At 64.7% G+C, this 20,018-nt stretch overlaps 2 protein-coding genes across 2 annotated transcripts; both read right to left on the bottom strand.

Annotated features, from left to right (window-relative positions):
* Window positions 1-1,957: 1,957 nt before the first annotated feature.
* On the bottom strand, window positions 1,958-9,349 carry ARL8A (ADP ribosylation factor like GTPase 8A). Its single transcript, XM_055583218.1, has 7 exons — window positions 8,961-9,349; window positions 5,004-5,084; window positions 4,744-4,817; window positions 3,641-3,734; window positions 3,437-3,504; window positions 3,166-3,236; window positions 1,958-2,880 (listed from the first exon to the last, which is right to left on the bottom strand). Exons 1-7 carry the CDS (start codon window positions 9,081-9,083, stop codon window positions 2,831-2,833), a joined length of 561 nt encoding a protein of 186 aa, XP_055439193.1. The 5' UTR covers window positions 9,084-9,349; the 3' UTR covers window positions 1,958-2,830.
* A 1,336-nt stretch (window positions 9,350-10,685) lies between these two features.
* PTPN7 (protein tyrosine phosphatase non-receptor type 7) lies at window positions 10,686-17,731 on the bottom strand. The gene is made up of 9 exons (XM_055583692.1): window positions 17,670-17,731; window positions 17,090-17,273; window positions 16,755-16,839; window positions 15,594-15,670; window positions 14,307-14,444; window positions 13,995-14,105; window positions 13,404-13,561; window positions 12,304-12,417; window positions 10,686-11,631 (listed from the first exon to the last, which is right to left on the bottom strand). The coding sequence occupies exons 1-9, from the start codon at window positions 17,726-17,728 to the stop codon at window positions 11,538-11,540; spliced, it is 1,020 nt and encodes a 339-aa protein (XP_055439667.1). The 5' UTR covers window positions 17,729-17,731; the 3' UTR covers window positions 10,686-11,537.
* Window positions 17,732-20,018: the final 2,287 nt, after the last annotated feature.

Raw genomic sequence — 20,018 nt, 5'->3', positions numbered from 1 at the left:
CCGGGTGCCCTCCCCAACTTCCTCTCTGCACCCCCCAGTCCCAGATGCACCAGCAGCTTCCTATGGGATATGGGGGGGGCGGTGAAATGGGGACGAGCAGGGCAGGGGGCCCCACCACATCCTGTCTGGGGGCTCTGCCAAGGGGCACCCTTGCCTCTCCCAGCTCAGAGCCGTGCGAGGAGACGGCGGCCCCGAGGCCCGGCTCGCCCCGCTGCCCCGGGCAGCCAACGTCAGTGGCTTGCAGAATTAAGTCAGCCAGCAGGCCAGCGGACCTTGGGAAGAAGCCACAGTCCCTTGGGCCTGGCCAACCGGGGGAACAAAGCTGCATTTGTTGCTTAGGGGTCCTGGGCCTGGGGTGGGGGTGCTGGTTGGCAGTGGCGAGCAGTGGACTTGAGCTGGGTTTTTAGGGGATACCAGCCAGCTGGGAAGGGCCAACCCACTGAGCCCCCCACCCTCCCCCACACTTGCAGTCAGAATTGCCTCCCTTGGGCAGACTGGACACAGTTCCTGGACCCCAGTGAAGCAGGACAAACCCCTCACAGAGGTCTGAAGTCACTGGAGGCCTGAGACAGGACTCCTAGAGCTCCAGGCAGGAGGCCCAGTGTCCAGCACCTTCCCGCCTGTCCTCCCCTGGGGGTGCAGTTCTGCAGGGCGGCAGAGGGCCCCACCCCCACCGCGGTGCAAGAATCTGCAGTCTGTCCTATAGGCGCCTGCTGTGTGCCCTGGGCAGGAGGGTGCCTCCTGGCTGGTGAGCAGCTCATCCTGTCTCAGCTCAAGTCCTGCCCTTCTTGGAGGACACAGGAGGCCAGAAAGGCAGGTCACCGGATCCCCGCATCCTGTTCTCCAGACCGTGGGTGCTGGTCCTGCCCCAGCGCCCCAGGCCACGGCATTGCCAGCCACCGAGAAGCCAGGAGGACCATCCTAGCCCTGGACCCCCTTGCCTATTCCTGAGGGGCTGGTCAGCGCGCGTGCACGCTCAGTTGAGTCTGACTCTGCACCTGCTTGGATTGCAGCCCGCCAGGCTCCTCTGTCCGTGGAACTTTCCAGGCAAGAATACTGGAATGGGTGGCCATTTCCTCCTCCAGGGGATCTTCCCGACCCAGGAAGATCTAGTCTCCTGCATTGCGGGCAGATTCTTTACCACTGAGCCACCTGGTAAGGCACCCCAAAGTCATCTGGCTCCATTTGCCAAATTCCATCAAACTCCGCGGCAGTGGGGAGCCCCTCTCCAGGCAGGCCACTCCTCCCTGCCGTTCTGATGACCGGAAGGAGCCTCCAGGGGAAAGCACGGAGGACGTACCGAGCTCAGAGCCACCAGGGGAGGCCCGCCTCCCAGGACCCTGGAAGCTGCTTTCTCCCAGCAGAGGATGGATGAAGCCTGCTTGTAGGGCCGTCCCATTTCTGGGCGGAGGGGAGCCCAGTGGGGCGGGGCTTACGGTAAAACTGGGTCAAGATGGCCCCGATTTGGGAAGGATTTTCGAGAAGCCGGGCGCAAGGCTCTGAGGTGCTATGGAAGTAGGGTGGTGGTGGGGTCTTGGTGGAAGGAGGGAGGGCGCGGCCTCTCCTGGGAAACCAGCAGCCCCGACACCAGCGGCGGAGCGGGTCGGCTGCGGGCTCCGCACGCCCGGCGCTGCCCGCCCCAGGGCCCTTCACTGGCTCCGCCCGCTCGGGCTGCAGGCGGAGCCCTGAACGCACTGCGCACGGCATTCCGCGCGGAGGCGCGGCCGGGCAGGTGGTGACACCGGCGCTCTCGGGGCCGCTGGCGGCTCAGAGCCGGGGACCAGAGGAGGCGGCTGCAGGCAGGAGCCGGGCCGCACGCGGGGGCCGCTCTGTAAAGAGCCATTGTGTGTCTGGGCCAGCGCGTGCCTCCCGCTGGCTGGGTGCACCCTGGCGGAGAACTGGAGTCCTGAGCCTGCTGGGCCACCGGGGGCAAAGAACCCACATCGTGCAACCCCCCAACACAAAATTGTCGTTTATTCTTGTTAGGAGGCAAAAAAATGTACAGTTACAAGAATCATCTTTCAAACAGAGGTTAAATATGAGCAGAAAAGTGTAAAAAAGGAAGAGGGACATCACTTTACAAATCATTAAATTAAATAAACCAACAGAAAACAAAAATCCAAAGAACCAACCCCCCATGCTGAGTTCTCTCCTTGTGCAACTCTGCAAAATGAGAACAGAAAGTGAGGTGGCCCGTGGAGGAAGGGGCCTGAGGAGGGGCAGGAGCTGGAAGCCGGCCGGCCCGGCGGGGAGGGCGGGCGGCGGGGGCACCTGGGAGGCGGCCCCTGCCCTCCGCCCGGCTGGGGCCGAGAGGGGGGTCCCTGAAGGCTCCCGTCTGCCTGTGACACCCAAACACTGCGGGGACAGACGAGGCTCGGGACGGCCGCCTCTGCCAGGCTGGTGCCCTTCCGGGCGGACCGGCCCCAGCCGACCCCGAGGCTCCCTCCTGCTTTCTCCACCGCCCCCTCCCTGATCCTGGCTGGGCCCTGCAGCATCAAATGGTTGATTTTAGTCTTTGCTTAAATTAAAAAATTAAAATATATATACATATATATACTGTACACACAGGACAATAACAGAGTGTAGGAAAGGGGAGCGGAGAGGGGCGGGGACGGAAAACGGAGCGGGGAGGGGGAGGTTAGGGAGCGGGCGGGAGCCATTTATTTTACAGTCAAATCAGGAGTTCAAACCTCAGCAGAACGGGACTCTGGGGCCCCCGGAGGACCCTCCCCGCACGGAGTAGGGAGGGTGGGCTTGGGGGGCCGCAGGGGGAGGGGGAGCTCGGCTTCAGGCTGGGAGGCGGTCCCTGGTCCGAGGCGCGGCCGCGGTCTCAGCTCCTCCGCGACTTTGAGTGCTGGATAAGCCACTGTAGAGTGATGTCTGGGGGACAAGGGAGCAGGTTACAGGGCTTCGGGGCTGCTTCTCCTGGGGAGAGCGCACACCGGGGGCGAGGGGGCTGCAGCTGGGGTCACCCCACGGGCGGCACAAGCCCGGTTCCGATGTCAGACCCGCTCCGAGCCGCGCAGGAGACAGAGACGGAGCCCCGGGGGGCTCGCCCAAGACCGCACACCAGTGGACGCAGGGCGGGGGCTTCTTGCCTCCGGTCCCACCCGGGTAGCCCGGGGCCTCCCCTCCTGCCCCGCCCCGCGGACCCCCCACACCCACCGATGTTGTCCTTCTCTTTGCAGGAGATGGAATAGCAGCAGATCTCTCGGTCCTGGATGGCAGACAGGTTCCTGCGGGGACCACACAGTCTCCTGAAGCTGCCGCCTCGGGGACTGGGGGCTTGGGGCAGGCAGGGGACTTGGGACGGGGGACGCGGGGGGAGGGGCGGGGAGGAGCGCGAGGGGAGGGCCCGCGGGCGCCACCGCGCGGCGGGTGCCGGGAGCGCGCGAGCCCCCTGCTCCGCGCCGGGGCAGGGGCGGGGCCCACTCACATTTTCTCGATCAGCTCCTTCTCATCCAGCGCCCCGGGGAGGTCTCGCTTGTTCCCCAGGACGAGCACCTGCCACGAAGAGAGGACAGGGCTCGGACCAGGGCTGCCGCGGCCCGGCCGCCCTGGAGGAGTTGGGCCCAGGGGCCCCCATACCGCCCCACCCGCGCAAAGCCGGGCCCGCCCGCCCACTCCACGCGGAGCTGACCGGGATGCCCTGCAGCTGGGGCTTGTCCAGTAGGTTGTGGAGCTCGTTCTTGGAGGCCTCAATCTTCTCTTGGTCAGCGGCATCCACCATGTACCTGGGGGACGGCAGGTGGGGATGCAGTTGACCCCACAGGCCGGGGTGGGGGTGGGAGCTGCCACCTGGGAGGGCTCAGGAAGGGGCTCCGATGGGACAACCTGCAGGGGCCGCGGGGGTGGGGGGGGCCTGCCCGCGTTCCGCCCCCGACAGACCCCGGAGAGGCTGCTGCTCGCTCGGCAACACGGGGTCCTGTGAGATGAGACCCGAGTCCTTCCAAGAGTGACCCTCTTATGTTCTCACAGGAGGACTAGACAAGGGGGTAGAAAACTGCAAAGGAGGCTCCAACAGACTTTATGCTCAACATGCTTTTAAAGAAATCAGATTGGGAAGTTCCCTGGTGGTCCCGGTGGTTAGGACTGGGAGCTTCCACTGCAGGGGGTACCGGTTCTATCCCTGGTCCAGGAACTAAGATCCCGCATACCACATGGCCAAAAAACTTAAAAAAATAATAATAATAAAAAATCAGGTTACAGGGTGTAAGATAGGCCACAACGATGTACTTTACAACATACGGGATAGAGCCAATATTTTGGCGTAACTGTAAATGGAGTATTACCTTTAAAATTGTATAAAAATTTAAAAATCAACAACAGTGAAAGCTAAACGACCTTTTATTTGGGCACATATATATGTGTGGTTGTTGCTATTTTTTAAAAGCAAGGGAGGGAATTCCCTGGCACTCTAGTGGTTAGGCCTCCACTGCCAAGGGCCGGGGTTAGGGAACGGAAACCCTGCAAGATGTGTGGTGCGCCAACAATGAAAAAGAAAATAAAGGGAAAAAGGAAAAGAAAAAAAAAGTGACGGAATGAACCACTAAATCACATAAAATTCAGGACACAGGTGAGGCTGAGTCGGGGGAGGTACACGCGGAGGCTTCCGCACGAGGCGGCGGTGATCCGACTCTCAGGCTGGACTGCTGGCGTCCAGAGGGTCCGTCGGAGCAAAGGCTAAGCCAAAGCGGCAACAGGGGCTCACGCCGCCGGCCAGGGCCCGTCCCGCGCACTCACACGATGGCGCTCACTCCGCGGCAGTAGCGCTCCCACATGCTCCGGAAGCGGGGCTGTCCCCCGATGTCCCAGAGCTGGAGAGAGGGTGCGGTGTCAGCGGCGGGCTTCCCCCCCGCCCTCCCAGGGCTCCTCCGCCGCCGGTTCCCCGGCCCCCAGGCCCCCCCAGCTCCCGTCTGTCCTGGGATCCTCGGCCGTAGGCGCCCGGGTTATTTTATGTTCACTAAGAGAGTCCCCTGGCTGCTCCCCTGGCCCGCGCGCACCTTGATGGTCACGTTCCCCTTGGTGATCTTGCGCATGTTGAAGCCCACAGTGGGGATCATGTCCTCGTTGAACTGTCCTGACTGGAAGGGAGAGTCAGAATTGGGAAAGGGGCCAAAATGGCAGGTGCCAATGGGTGGTCCCCTGTGGCCACGGCCAGGCAGTGGGGAGCCTCTCCTGCCTCCACCCCACCCCAGCAGCCCCTCCAGGCCAGGAGGGGGTCCCCGGCGGGTCCCAAATCCCCCCCCCCACCCCTGCCTTCAGGCAAAACGGGGCCCTGACCAAGCCCAGCATCCACCTTGCAGTCGGGCTCTCCTGCGACAAAGAGGGCTCAGGAAGTGGCTCAGCCTGCATGGAGATAGTCCGTCCTGAGGTCCCCCCGCCCCGCCCCGCCCCCTCCCCATTTATCCTCTGGTGGAGCAGGTGGGGTAAACAGTCAAGATTCACACTTGCACAAGGTAGTGAACGCTCATGTCAAATCCGGGTGGGTACGTCAGCCACACCCCACATGCAATGCACAGCAAGCCATTTCTGGGCTTCTTTGTACTGTACCCATTTGTAGGATGGGTGGTCCTCCGTGGGACCTTGCCAGACCGAGAGCTCCTTGGGGACTAACTCCATTTCCCATAACACAGTTTCAGATTCTAACAATTCTCACTTCTCCCCTCTAAACTGTCTCCATGATCTCTAGATTGTTCTAAACTAGCCACAGGCCTCTAAGCCAGACTACAAGGCTGGACCGAACTCCGCCCAAGGCCGTCTCCACGTTCAGGTATAGGATGCCTCTGCTCCCCCTCGGACACAGGCTGAAGGCGATGCGGTGTCCTTAACCTTGAACCTGAGGGGACAGCTTTGCTCCTCTGTGATGCCACCTTCTGTGGCAGGTGGCAGGAGTCACTTGCCTCTGGCCACACCGAGCGGCCAAGGACCCTGGTCACTGGCCACAGTGGGGACATGGTGGCTTCTTGCTCAGAGCCTGCAAGCAGGAACCAAGTCCCCGGGGCCCCAGCTGAGTGAGACAGACAGATTCCCGTTCATCTTCAGGAGTCATCAAGGCCCTCGGACACGAGCAGGGGCCGCCCAAGACGCATGCTAGGGATGAGGCGATGGAGGGGCTTCAGAGACCCTGAGAGAGCACAACGTGCCTGTGCACACTGGCGAAAGGGTCTCTGGTTTCTGTCAGATATCAAAAGGGTCCAAGAGCCTCTAAAAGTGAGGAAACTCGAGGAAAAGGGAGCGCCTTGAGGAGGCAGCTTCGCTCTTGGCTGAGGAGGGAGAAGCATGTGCGGTTAACCTCTGCAAACCCCGGCAGGGTGGGGGGGGCGCACCCTCACCCCGAGCGGCTAGGAACACGGAGACTGAGGAAGGGAAGCCCACTTCTCATTTACCACTCTTAATGGAGGAGCTTGGACAAGACCTTTGACCTCTCTGGGCCTTGACGTTTCCTTCTGTGAAATGGGGCAGAGGGGTTTGGTTTCCTAGAAAGCGGCCAAGAGGGCTCACAAAGAGCTTGGAAATGGTTTCCATACATGTGGAACCATCATTGCTCCCTGGCGACCAGAACACCCACAGGCTCTCGTAGAAATAAAAAGCCCAGCCTGGCAGAGGAGGGTGCCAGGAGGACCCTCAGGGAGGTAGGCTCCCTGCCCCGGGATTTCCAGGTCAGCAGTGAATCAGAGCTAAGCTGGAACCAGTCAAAACTTCATTTCCCGGCTAAGGCCTCAGATCTCACAAGCTCCTCCTTCAAGGTCAGCAGGAACCCTAAAGTTGTCTAGTGGAGCGCCCCCTCAGACTTGAATCCCCTCTAGCTCATCCTTCCTGGGTTAGCTACAGCACTCCAAAGTTCTTTGAGTCAAAAATCCATCACCCCAAGATCAGTTCTTCCATTGGACAGTCATTCACACTTTAAAGTATTTGAAAATATTTGTCCTCTAGTTTCCCCTGGGCAAAACACCTCCTACTTGCAGGCAGCACAGCCTTTTCAGAGCTTGGGAAGCTGAGGTTTGGGTTCTCATGAGCACCGGAAGTCTCTCAGGAGCACTGCAAGTCTCTCAATGACGCTGCCCAGCTCACATTAGCCGGCTGAGCAGCTGACACATAAACTCAATTTCTATCTACAGTCAGACTCATAGAGTGAGCAGAAAAAACAAACGGGGAAAAGCTGAGACAAAGAAAGGCCAAATGAAGAGGCCGCCAGCGGGATTCAGAAGGTCAGTGGTGGGCACAAGGGCAAAGCCCAGAGTCCAGACTCTTTGTTTCTTTCTGAAAGACACTCCACTGAGATCATACCCGGGTATGGCCCCAGAGGACCTGAGAACTCTGGACTCGCCCAGACGTGGGCGCTCCCACTGGGCCCCACAAGGATGGGTGTTCCTGGGAAGCCTCTTTCTAGGGAAATTGAGGCTGCACTTTGGGGCTGTGCGAGCTGAGGTGGCACACTTCATGTCGTGAAGATGAAGGTGTGGCGGGGGCCGGGGCGCAGCCTCCCTGTGCACCTCAGACACTCCTGACCCTGGTGGTGGAATCTGTGACTCTGGGATTCCGTTCTGACCTGCCAGAGCCTCCTGCTCTCTGGACACGACCAGGACACAGAAGCACCACCTGGGTGCCTGCAGATCCCAACTGGGAACACGGCTTTGTAGCCGCTCCAGGAGGAGTGCGTCCCTGGGGACCAGAGGTGACGCCCAGGCTGAGCCACGAGAGCAGCGGCAACCGGCCCCTCCCGGCCCCACCATGGTCATCTCTCAGCCAGGCACCTGGCCCCTGCTCCTGGAGCCTGAGCCCAAGTCAACGCCAGTTCTAACCAGGGGTCTCCCTCGGAGGGCCAGAGCCTGGACAGACAGGAGCCCAGACACCATCCTGCCAACAAACCCAGCCTGGGCCCCACGAGCTCGTCCTGCTGGGTGAGCGGCCAGGAGCCCCTGGGCAGAGGACATCACAAACACGTTTAGGAAAGGGAGCCAGTGCCCAAACACACCGTTGTGGGGAATCTAACCCCAGCCTCCCTCCACCCTTCTCTTCGGGGGTGCGCAGAACTGGCAGGGGAGGTACCCAGGCCGGCGGTCACACTTCTCTGTTGACCCATCTCATGCACGCCCGGTCCACGGTTCTCAGAAAACCCAGGCAGGGGACAAGCCAAGCCCTGCCCAAGCCTCCCTCAGCCCCACGGGGCCCAGCGCAGCCGGCTCACAAACGCACAAACGCCCGCCAGGCCGCGGCCTCCACTGCAGTTCAGCTTGTCTTCCCCTTTTCTGAGACACATTTTAACTCCTTCCCCACCACCGCCCTGACAGTGAAAGGCTCACACTCCCCCACCCGGGTCCCGGAGCCACTCTCCCCTCTGTCCCCAGAGTGGACCTGCCCCCCCCAGCTCCACCCCATCCTCTGGGTCCCCACCTCCTCTGCAACTTCCGGGCCAGGCGGGGCCTCCGAGCTCCTCGGGGTGCCGTCCATCCCCCCCGGACCTCCAGCTGGGCAGAGGTTCCCTTAGAGGAGGCGTCTGGGCTGGAGCCCTGGGCCCGGGCGGATTCCACTCCCCCCAGAGCATCCCTCTCCCCCGCACCATCAATAGCGCTGGGGTTTCCCCTTCCGGCCAGGCGGGGTTAACCCCCCGGGGTGGGGCTTGGGCCGCCGGGCCCCCTGCCCAAGCCGCAGGGCATCGCATCTCGCGACCCTCCCCGCAGCAGGCCCTGCACTTTCGCCCCGTCATGCGCCCGGCTGCGGTGCGGAAGGAGGGCCCTCTCCGCGGGCGGCGGTCCCTCGGGCCTCGTGACACCCTCGGAGCCGCCAGTCCCGGGCCTGGGCCGCGTCCCCTGTCCCCCGCCCCCCGCGCCCTTGGTGCCATCCCGGCCCGGGCGTGCGCCGCCGGGGCCCCGGGGCCGTGGTAGGCCCCGGGCCTCCACGCCGGGCGGGGACCCGCTCAGCCCGGCGCGGCGGGGGCTCGGGGCCGGCGGCCGTACCGCGATCACGTTGACGAAGGTGGTCTTGCCGGAGTACTGCAGCCCGACCAGCGTGAGCTCCATCTCCTCCTTCCAGAACAGGGCCTTGAACCAGTCCAGCAGCTTGTTGAACAAAGCGATCATGGTCGCTGCGCCGGCCGCGCCTGGTGCCGGCCCCCCGCCGCCCCTGGTGCCCTCGCGCTGCGGCCGGAGCGGCCCTCCCCGGTGCGGCCCGGCTCCGGGCTCGGTGCGGGCGGAGGCTCGGCAGGAGCGCGCGGTGGCCGACGACTCGCTGCCGGGATCGGCGCGCCGATGGGTGTGGCCTCGGCGCGTCCTCCCCCCGCCCGGCCGCCGTCCTCCTCGCCGCCGTCCTCCGGCTCCGCCCGCGCGGCCGGCGGCCCTGCTCGCCCCCGAGCGAGCGCGCTCCTCCGCGCCAGGCCGGCGGGCCGAGCCGCGGAGCATTGGGCGGGGCGCGCCGGTCCCGCGGGCGCGAGGGGGGGCCTGGGGAAAGGAGCTCCGGTTGCTTTTCCCCTTCGCGAGCTGCCGCGTCCTGACGGGCACCCGTCTGGTCTTCCAGGCAGTGGGTCGGAGGTGGGCGAGGGCGCCGTCCAGCGGGAGCATTTCCAGGGTGGACGAGGGTGGTCCGCGGCCTCCCAGGACGCGGGGCGGGGGGGAGGTCTTTGAGATCTTTTGTTCCCTGGGTCCTGGCCTCTGAGCATCTCCGGGTACCGAGCCCCGATCTCTCAGAGGGTACCCGCGGAGAGGAACAGCCGCCTGTGAGCGCTTTGTCAACCACGATGTACCAGAACCCCATGCTTATAAGCCTCTGGCCCAGAGAGGCTTTTACTAGGACCACTGCATACTAGACAGAGAAGATCCTGCCAGGCAGTTTCCGTGAGGCAGGTTTGTGGTAAATGGAAACGTTGGCCTGTACTGGGTAAAAGCCATAGTTGGGCTCAGGAGAGCCGCCGGTGGGGGTGGCGGCCTGCCGGGGTGCTGCTGTCCCCGAGGCCCCCAGCTGCCACCCGCCTTGGCTGCATCTGAGCGTTTGACCTCCATGTGTGTTCATGTGCGTCCGTGCGCTTAATCAAAGGTGCGTAAACTTTCAAATAGCAACCATACCTGCCAAACCCACCCAAGATGACCCCATGATCAGTTGCCAGAATGGTGGGATCGCAGGGTCTCGGCCTGCGGAACGTCCCGAGCGGTTACATGGCCTTTCTAGTCCCTGCTCTTGGTAAGTTCCTCTCTAGCTCCCAAGAAACACCTCTGTCTCCCCCGCCCCCCGACAAGCCCACGCCAGGGTTGCTGTTCCCCGTGTCCCTGGAAGGGCTGTGAAAGTGCACGTTCCGGGGTAAAGAGCGGCCGCCTGTCCCTGCTCTGTGGATTCTTACCCTAACTGCTGTGAAGGGGCCCCGGAGGCCTGAGGACAAGAAGAAGCCTTTATTTCCCCACCTGTTATTCTCCACGGCCTGTCCTCGTGTCTGGACAGGGTTGGGGCAGCAGCACCCAGGAAGGGGGACCCGCCGCCACGTAGCAGCTTTCCTCCTGGGGGGGTGGTGTCTGAGTTCCATGGGCAGCGGGAGTGCCTCTTGAAGGCAGGAAAGCTTCAGGAGGAGTGAGTTCACTCCCAGGTGGTGGTCAGCCCTGAGACTAGACCTGGGGGGCCCTGGACTCGTGCTGACGAGAGACGTGGAGGGCAGTTCGCTCTCTAGGGTAAACTGTGGCGGACCCTGTTCAGCCTGAGCCCCTGGCCCACATAGGTGCTTTAATCCAGGATGCTGGTGGAAAATGGAGGCGTGCGGTCCAGGTGTGCTCTGCAGGGAGAAGGGCATGGCGGGGCTCTTATCTGGAGTCAGGCAGTGCTCTCAGCTCCTTGCTCAGTTCTTGTGTTCTTCCTGGGCACTCACGTCCCTTCTGAGGCTGGCAGGCAGGCTGAGGACGCAGGGTCTCCCATGGGAGTGGCTGGGGTGGGTGGCTGGCAGGTACAGAGGCAGGGGCAGCAGTCTGGACCCCAGGAGGTGTTCCCACACTTTCCTTCTTCTAGAGACTTTAACTGTTTGGTCTGGTCATTTCTGTAGCCTGTTCACCAGACCCCAGTGTGGGCACGGGGCTGGTCTGGGTTTTGCTCTCTTGGGGGTGTCTGGCCTCTGATGTGGGGTGAGGAGGCAGAGTCCCTAGCAGGATGCTGAGGACATAGCCAAGGCAGCACCAGGCTTTTGCCAACTCCGGCCATCGGCCTGTTCTCGGGCTGGACCGAGAACATACCCGGGATGGGTATGATCTTGGGGTCACTTTCTTGCCAGCCCCAGGAAGGGGGTGCAGCTGGAGCAGCTTCTGGGCACCCTCAGGTTGCTCTGCCCTAGTGGCAGCAACACCAGATCCATGTCCGAGGAGGAGACCGAGGCTCTCACATGGGGGTCGCCCCTGTGTCCACTGGGGGCAGGGGGCAGTGGCTAGTGCTCAAGAGCCAGTGTCTGGCCTCGTCCTCACTGGCCAGCTTCCGGGACCCCAGATAGGCCCCTGGGGATTCCCCAGGTCGCGAGGCCCCCTTTCCCCAGGCCCGGGGAAGCGGCCCCGGGCAGGGAGGGCTCCAGGTCAGGGGCTGGGCTCCTCCGGCAGCTGGGCGGCGAACAAGGCCAGGGTGTGGTGCAGGAACTGGTACTGCTCTGCCGTCTGGATCATGCCTCCCCTGCAGGCAGAGACGCACAGCCTTGAGCTGAGGTGGGTGGGGACAGCCTGACCCTCCCGAAGGCCTGTGGCGCCTCCTCCCAGGGGTGTCCTCTCTGTGGCAGACTGGGACTCCCCCCACTGCCCCTGCCTTCCCCACGTGGGAGGAGGGCCCCACGTGGCAGAGGTCTTAGAAATAGTGATTCCCCAGATCTCGTGTTCCCAGTGCTTTCCCATTGGTAAACTCATTCCTCATAGCAGCTCTCCGGGGAGGGGGCCACTGTCTCTCTGGGTAAAGAAGTGGGGGCCCGGGAGACACAGAGACGCTCGGGGGTGGACCCTGTCTCTTGTCTCTACATCAGTGAACTTTTGCAGTTGCCTGTGGCTGTCTTGTTTCCAGAACCAACCGTCCACTGTCTCCCCACTTTCCCCCCTGAGAAAGGTATTTGGAAAAATGGAGACAAGAAACAAAACAGACCGAAAGCTCAGGTGACCCTGTTTAGTAGAGTGTCCTATTTAGCTGTAGCATCCCCCAGCTAAACTCCAGATGGAGATTCTGGCCTGGGTGTAAGGTGCGAAGCTCTTGAAGCCCAATGGGCCCGTTTTCTCCCACAGGAAATGCCCAGAGCCTAAGGGCCTCCAGGAGGCATAGGGCCGCCCACCATGTCCTCACCCCGCTTAGCCAAGCACCCACCTGTCCAGCCGCAGCTGGCACACGATACCCAGGATGTCCACCTCCCCTCGGGCCTTCAGCTGTTGGCAGCCGATGCGGGTGGCGATGAAGCAGCCAGTCCGGCCGATCCCTGCGCTGGGTACAGGGGTCCAGGGAAGGGCAGTCACAGGGGGCAGGCGGGCGGGGAGGGCATCGGCCACGCCTCCGGATGCGCCAATGCCCTCTGACGGTGCCGCTCGCCCGTCGCCTGCCCGTCCTGCCCCGAGTCCTCTCCCCCTACTCCGCTCTGCCCTCCTCCCTTCTTCAGGAAGCCTCCCCTCCTGCGTGAACCCCTGACCCCCAGCATCCGCCGGCTGCACCTGTGGAGGGTCCACAGCCCCCTGCCTGTGCTTGCGGCCGCGTGAGCTCCTGAGGACGGGCCTCCCGAACGCTCTGCCTGTCTTTGTTCCTGCCTCACCCCTCCGTCCGCCCGCCTCTTAGCCCCAGGCCCCGGGGCTCTTCAGCGGCACACCCGGGTCTCTGGGCCTGTCCCGTGAGGCCCCTCATCCGCACGCCTGCTCTTACCCTCCAGACTCTCAAGTCCGCCCGCACGTCCCGGGCCCGCGCCCTGACTGTGCCCAGCCTCCGTCAGGCCTCGGGAGCTGCAGCCCCACCCACTGGGGTGCTCCCTGCTCCTCCTTCACCTTCCAAGTCTTAGTTTGGCCTAGAGGTCCTTCCTCCTGGAAGACCGTTTCTGGCCAAAGTCTGGTGGGGGCGGCTTGATTCTGTGCCCCCAACACCCCCGTCACGCTTCATCACGCTGCATCCTGTTCGTTTTGTCTGCAGACCGTAAAACTGGGCAGTAACCAAACGGTCTTGTTCACACTGTCTCCTTAGCATCGAACTCTGCGCCTGGCAATAACAGGCGTTGAGTGAACATTTGGGGAATGCATAAACGCGCCCTGGTGGCAGGGAGCAGGTTTGTGTCCTCCCGCGGAGCGGGAGCTGCCTCTCTGGACTGTGCCTGGGTGCCCGGCTCACACGTCCGTGTTCTGCACTTGCTGGATGAGCTGGAGATCCCGGTGTGAGTAAGGCCCGGGCCAGCCCCCGCTCCCCTAGGAGCCCCTCTGAGGGGCCCATACCTGCAGTGGACCACGATGGGCCCAGAGCGGGCCGCAGTCTCTGGGCTGTCCTCCACCTCGGCCACCAGGCGCAGCAGGGGCCCCGCCGACTCTGGGGTCTGGTGGTCGGGCCAGGCCGAGAAGAGAATGTGCTTCAGGGCCCGGCGCTGCTCCTGGTGCTGGGCGGGGGCAGGGCGTGAGGAAGGGGCAGCAGAGACCCGCGTTCAGGTCCCGGCCCTGCCTCCCTCCAGCACAGGCCTGCGGACGTGTCCCTTAGCCTCATGCACAGGGCTGTGATGCTCGGAGGCCAGAAAGCCGCTTTGGAGAGCGGAAGGCGCCTCCAGTGACGGGGGCTTAGGCTTCATGTGTTGTTAAGCCTCTCATCAAACTGCCGGTCGCCCTCCAGCAGTGACTCCAGGGCCCGCCCTGCTTCCCACAGGAATGGTGGCACCTGCCCTGCCGGCCTGGGGGGGCCCCAGGACGGCACCCGCGTCCCTCTTCCGGGCCCAAGCAGCTCTGCAGGCGTGGGTTCAGGCAGGTCTCCCTGAGCAAACCCGAGACTCCCAGGGGACCTCCAGAGACGGGTGGCCCGGCCCCCGCGGCCCCGGGTACCTGGATGGTGAGCGTCCGCACGGTGTACTCCGGGCACTCCCGCACGTCCTGGACGCGGATGCGGAAGCGCCCGTAGGCCTCCTCCTCTGTGGGCCAGTAGTGGACGCACTTCTGGGCAGGGGGAGCTGGGCGTCAGGGGCTGGGGTCTATCGGCTGGATCAGGGCCCCCCAAGGCATCTCCCTGCCCCCCCGGTGGGCTTGACACCTGCCTCCCCCCGCCCTGGCTTCTGGCTGGGGTGGCCTCCGTGCCCTGTGACTCAGGGACTGACAGGTGTCCTCAGCCCCCGGGGGCCCAGCCTGGAGCCGCCCCACCTCCTTGCCCTCTCGGAGCTGCGTGAGCATGACGATGAGGGGCGCCTCTTCCTGCCACACCATCTCCCAGAAGTCCGACACCGTGTTGGGCATGGGGCCCTGGGTGGCAATGTAGGCCTTATCCTGCCCGCCGTAGCCCTGTAGGCGGGGAGGCAGGCGGTGAACGCGGGCCCGGGGCGGCCCGGACACACACGTCAGGGACGCACGCACCGGGAGCCCCGCGCTGGCCGGGACAGCCAGCAGAGCGCGGGCCTGGGGTGGCCGGGACACACGCGTCAGGGACGCGTGGGTGTGGGTCAGACTCGACAGCGTGTTGCGTTCAGTCTTCCTGGGCCTCCGTGAATGGTCCCTTCCTTCCTCTGCCTTCTACTAGCACCAAAGGCGGGGAAAACCGTTGCCCTTTGACATGCTACTTTGTGGAGTCAGCAGCGAGGCGTAGCACACCCCTGCCAGCCCTTTTTCTCCCCCTCAGAATCCTCCTACTCCTCAGGGGATGGGGGATCCAGACCATTCACTGGCCCGCGCTTCACCCCCAGGCCCTCAGTTCAGTTCAGTTCGTATCTGACTCTTTGCAACCCCATGGACCACAGCACGCCAGGCCTTCCTGTCCATTCCCAACCCCTGGCGCTTACTCAAACTCACGTCCATCGAGTCAATCATGCCATACAACCACCTCACCCTCTGTCGTCCCCTGCTCCTCCCACCTTCAATCTTTCCCAGCATCAGGGTCTTTTCAAAAGAGTCAGTTTTTCCGCATTAGGTGGCTGATGCGGGCTGTTCACCTCCGCTCCCGGCCACTGTCCCACCCACTCAGAGCCACCAGAGGGCTCACGTCCGCGCCTGCCGCCTCCCACCCTGCAGGCTGGAGGCTGGAGGCTGGGCACTGGAGACAAGTCTAGGCGAGGAGTCCACCTGGCCTCCCGGCCTCCGGTTCCTTGATTCCTTGACTTAAGCTGCCTCCAAGAAGGAGGGGCCGCCTGGAGTAGCAAAGGCAGAGGGGAGGGAACTGGCCAAATGCCTCACTGGGCTGCAGACCTGGGAGTCTTGGGCTGGGGCGGCCAGCGCCACTCTCCGTGGAGAGGCTGGCAGGTGTGGGGGACCAGGGGCAAAGGAGACTGGGGTCTTCCTTCCAGCACCTGACGTCTGCTGTGTGCATCCTGGCGTCCTGGCCTGTTCCAGGAGCTCATGGGGTTGGAGCCAGGACACCAGGTGCCCCGCTGCACTGGGAGGTGTCCTGGGGTGGGGGTGTCTCTGGACACAGCACCCCCTTCCCTGCCAGCAACTCACCCGAATGTAGTTGGCATTGATGTAATCCCCATCCTCCTGGCTCTGTGCCCGACCCAGACAAACTCGGCTCTGGGGGTCTAGAAGTGAAAACCAGCAGAGGTCAAAGGGCAACCAGCAAAGCAGCCGCATGCAGGGCGGGCAAGAGGACAGCCCTGTGCCTGTCAAGGTGCCTGTCAAGGTGCCTGCGAAGAGCAGGGGGCCGCAGGGCGTTTCTGAGCAGCAGAGGCCGAGGCCAGAGCAGTGCCAGGAGGTGGCAGGACGGACAGGCGGGAGGGGGCAGCTACTAAGCATTCCAGCCTGAAGGTGAGAGAGGGGCGGAGAGGGGTCACGGCAACAAAAACAGAGAGAGATGTTCGAGGAAGAGCTTCTCCTGAATGACCCTACTGGAACTCAGGCTCCATCCCATGCCCGCCCGACCCCTTGAGTCAGCCTCTAAGGGGGCCTTTCTCCAGCTCCAGTCCAGGCCCAATGAAGACCCTGGCTCCCAGGGGCCAGCTGGTCCAGGCAGAGGGCACCTCAGGGCCCAGAGCAGGCTGCCCCTGCCCCTTCCTTGGGCCCTAACAGGCTGGCAGAGGGCTGCGGCCTCCAGACTGGGGGCTGCTGGGGGCAGCTGGTCAGATAAGGCTGCTCTGCGCGGAGCGGGGAGGAGAACCTTCCGGGCCTCGTGGTCAGCGGGCCCCGTGCGTGCCTCCGAATACAGGAGGTGCTGACCCGGGTCTGCCAGCCTCGTGAACCCTGCCTGCCGCCTCCTCCTCCATCTGAGATCCGCAGCATCTCTCAGGAGCCGTCCAAACGGGGTTCGTCCCCTGCAGACGGCGCGGGCCGTTTCCCAGGCGGGAGGAACAGGAGGAAGGGGGTTGGTGTGCCTGACTGTGTGACCTCAGGCAAGCTACAGGACTTCTCTGTAACTCGGTTTCCTCATTTGGAAAACAGGGGTCAGACCAGCACACACTGACTACCCGGGGCCACGCTGAGCAGTGCTGGCCCACAGCGCGGGCCTAGCCTCAGGCTGGCATGGTTTCTGCCCCCCTTCCCTGGCCAGGGCCAGGCGGGGGCACCCCTCTGTCAAAAGAAGAGGCCCCATGCAGGGCAGCCCCGTCCTGGCTGAGGCCATGTCTTGCCCTCTGAACGCCTCCACCCCAGCCCCACCGCAGTCCTTACTTGGCAAGATGGTCTTATATCGGTCCTTGGAGGCATGGCCAGGAATATCCAGGTCTTCGGGGCTGACGAAGTTTGAGGGGATCCTCTGGCAGGGGTGGGGGAGGAGGTGCGTGAGCAGTGGCCTCCTTCCTGGCCTCCCTTCCCCCACTTCTCTGGTGGAGGGGCCCCATTCCCTCCTGGCATCGGGAGGCGGGTCTGGATGGGGTGCAGGGAGAGGGTGGAGCCTTCTCCTTCCTGGAGCCCCTGGGGTTCTGTCTCCCAAGGGCCCACAGGGACAGGCCTGCCAGCTGCTCCTGATCCAGAAGGGCAGTGACTCGGGGGGCCCTTGTTCTCACCAGGAACTCCTCCTCCAGCTGTGTGGGACTGGGCGGCTGGTGCTGCAGGGCCTGCCGGCTGAGGGGGCGCCCGGCCGTGCTCAGGAAGTGCAGCGTGACCTCCTGGGGCGTGCGCACGGAGCAGATGGGCTCCACAGCCCCCAGGGACCGCACGTCCAGCATCAGGGCCACGTTGGAGCCGCGCCTACAGCAGAGACGGCGCGGTCGGCCTCAGTCACGGCTGTCCTGGCACCACTGGCGGCAGGCTCCTTGTCTCCTCTAGACCCCGAGGCCCAGGCCCCTGGCACCCCCGCCCCTCATTGGCCAGCGAGGAGGCTCCAAACCCAGCTGCTGCCTCCAGCTGCCCCCATTGCCCATTCTTGGCTGGGCCCCTAAAGCTCAGACCCACACCCAGGCCCGGAGGCTCCAGGCCCCTCGAGGGGTGCTCAAGCCAGCCTGGGACTTGGGGCGCAGGCGCAAAGCTGACACAGATATGCAAATGAGCAGTCTGGTTTCCTTTGCTTGGGGAGGCATGGGGGTCCCACTGGAGGGGCAGCGGAGGGCAGGCAGGCCCGGCTGGGCCCTCCCGACAGGGTCTCACCTCTCCTGCAGCCGCACGTGCTTCTTGGCTGGGGCCTGGTCTGGCGGAGGCTGGGTCATGGCTGCCCCCGAAGGCGACTATGAGGGCGATGGGGAGGCTGGAGCGTTGCTCTGGAGCGGCCCCTGGGCCTGGACCATGCTGGGGGCGGCGTCCCCGGGAGCTCACACGGCCATGTGGCTTGGCCTCTAGGCTGTTGGGCAGCCTTCTGCCCTTGGGCACCTCGGGTCTTCTCGCTGTCTTCCGTTGTTCCCCAGGAAGCGGCAGCGTCACTCTGTGGGAAGGCCAGGATCTCTGCAGGGGCGTAGGGTGGTGGCCGCCTGGGGTTAGCGCGAGGGCGAGATAAAGGGTCACGACGGAGCCGAGATAGAACGGGATCCCGAGGAACCCGGAGGGGCAGGGGCCAGGGGGCAGCAGCCGGGGGGCGGGCGGCGTGCAGCCGTTCTGGGTGGAGGGTGGGCTCACACCCCTGGGTCTTCAGGGGCCTCCTCTGGACAAGAAGGTGGACCTCCGGTGTGCTTGGGGCAGCCGGCCCTTCCACCCAAGGTCGACCCTGCCTCTGGGGTCTCCGGCCCGGGCTGGGGGCTGGGGGCTGGGGGCCCGGGCTGGGGGCTGGGGGCTGGGGGCTGGGGGCTGGGGGCTGGGGGCTGGGGGCTGGGGGCTGGGGGCCCGGGCTGGGGGCTGGGGGCTGGGGGCTGGGGGCTGGGGGCTGGGGGCTGGGGGCCCGGGCTGGGGGCTGGGGGCTGGGGGCTGGGGGCTGGGGGCTGGGGGCTGGGGGCTGGGGGCCCGGGCTGGGGGCTGGGGGCCCGGGCTGGGGGCTGGGGGCTGGGGGCTGGGGGCCCGGGCTGGGGGCTGGGGCTGGGGGCTGGGGGCTGGGGGCTGGGGGCCCGGGCTGGGGGCTGGGGGCTGGGGGATGGGGGATGGGGGCTGGGGGCTGGGGGCCCGGGCTGGGGGCTGGGGCTGCCTTCCTCCCGCCCATCCCCCACAGTAACCGTCACAGGAAGTGGCCTCACTGAGCCCGCGAGCGCGGAGCCTGGGGAGGCGACAGCTGGGGGCACAAGCCGGGCGCCTCGCCGAGGGCACGGCCTGCCTCCAGGCCAGGGCCCGGCCCGGAGCTGAGCTGGAGTGTCGGGGTCGCCGCGCCCGCAGGGTTTGAGTGGGCAGGGGCAGACACAGCAGGATGCCTGTCTGCCCTCCCCGCCCCGCCGTGCCCTGCCCGCCCTCGGGGCCATCAGCAGCGTCGGCGCCCCTGCCCACCCAGCGTGTGACCCCCCGGGTGCCCTCCTGCTTGCCCTCCCGGGGCCGCCCTCCCAGACCTCCGTATCCAACGACCTGGGGCCTCGGGGCTCCTCCCCGCCCCTCAGGTACTTACGAGGTGGCCGTGTCCCCAGGCGCCTCTTGCCAGCTGTCTGTCTGTCTGTCTGTCTCTGAGGGCTGGGGAGGCCTCAGGAAGCCCGCTTCCTCCCTCCGCCCCTCCTAGCTGCCACCCACGCGCACCCAGCTGCCTGTTGCCACCAGCAGGGCCGGCGGCCTCCCGCCTCTGACCCCGCGGCCCGGCCTGTCCACACCTTGGCCACAGCCCGGCCCTGACCACTGCCTCCCTTGCAGGGCTTCTCCTCCGGGCCCTGGTCGCCTCTTGCCTCTGCCTGCTTGCTGGGCACGGCGGGGCCGACCCCCACCCCAGACTGCCCCCCGGAAGCCCTTGCCCCTTCAAGCTGCGGGAATCCCACCAGGAACAGGGAGAAGTAGGCACACGCGGGGGTGGGGAAGGGGGGCAGGAGTCTCTCTCCACGAAGGGAAAGGCTCAGGCCAAGCCACAAGGGTCAACCCCAGGCCCCCAGCTCCGAGCAGGTCTGAGCCAGGTCAGCCACTCTGGAGGTGGGCAGTAGAGATACCTCATAGCAGGGTCTGGGGGCTTCCCCCACCCCCAGCCCCACAGGCCTTCTCCCAGAACCCTGACATCTACTCAGTGACCCATGGAGGGTGGACAGCCTCTGGCTCTCGCACAAGGCGACCCCCATGTCTGCTTTGCTGCTGGGGCGCCTGGAGCCTGGGCCCTGGGTAGGGGAGACCCTAAGTCCAAGACCCCACTGGCCTGCCCCTGGCTCACCCAGCAGGCCTCCTGTTGGCTCCCTGCTGGGCTCCTGTCCCCTGGAAACATCCCTGACACCTGCTCCTCCCCTCTGGGCGTCCACAATCCCATCCTCACCCCGCCACCCACTTCGCTGATTCAGCCATCAGAAGGTGACAGCGAAAAGCGCTGTGCGCGACAGGCCGGGGCGGCATGAGGAGGCGGGGGGACAGGCCGGGGTGGCATGAGGAGGCGGGCGGCAGGTGGCATGAGGAGGCGGG

The sequence above is a fragment of the Bubalus kerabau genome, chromosome 5 (genome assembly GCF_029407905.1).
Source record: "Bubalus kerabau isolate K-KA32 ecotype Philippines breed swamp buffalo chromosome 5, PCC_UOA_SB_1v2, whole genome shotgun sequence".
NCBI classification, from domain to species: domain Eukaryota; kingdom Metazoa; phylum Chordata; class Mammalia; order Artiodactyla; family Bovidae; genus Bubalus; species Bubalus kerabau.
The sequence above is the reverse complement of the archived record's forward strand: the minus strand, read 5'-3'. Positions and strand labels throughout refer to the sequence as shown.

What these genes read in the sequence shown, in the direction of transcription:
- ARL8A (XM_055583218.1), bottom strand. Translation starts at nt 9,083, where the DNA reads ATGATCGCTTTGTTCAACAAGCTGCTGGACTGGTTCAAGGCCCTGTTC. An exon ending in CCTTCGTCAACGTGATCGCG is followed by an intron (nt 5,085 to 8,960) that starts GTACGGCCGCCG and finishes TCTCCCTTCCAG; the next exon opens with TCAGGACAGTTCAACGAGGA. An exon ending in CAAAGAGAAGGACAACATCG is followed by an intron (nt 2,881 to 3,165) that starts GTGGGTGTGGGG and finishes CTTGTCCCCCAG; the next exon opens with ACATCACTCTACAGTGGCTT.
- PTPN7 (XM_055583692.1), bottom strand. Translation starts at nt 17,728, where the DNA reads ATGACCCAGCCTCCGCCAGACCAGGCCCCAGCCAAGAAGCACGTGCGG. An exon ending in AGCTGGAGGAGGAGTTCCTG is followed by an intron (nt 16,840 to 17,089) that starts GTGAGAACAAGG and finishes CACCCCTGCCAG; the next exon opens with AGGATCCCCTCAAACTTCGT. An exon ending in CCCATCGTGGTCCACTGCAG is followed by an intron (nt 12,418 to 13,403) that starts GTATGGGCCCCT and finishes CCCTGTACCCAG; the next exon opens with CGCAGGGATCGGCCGGACTG.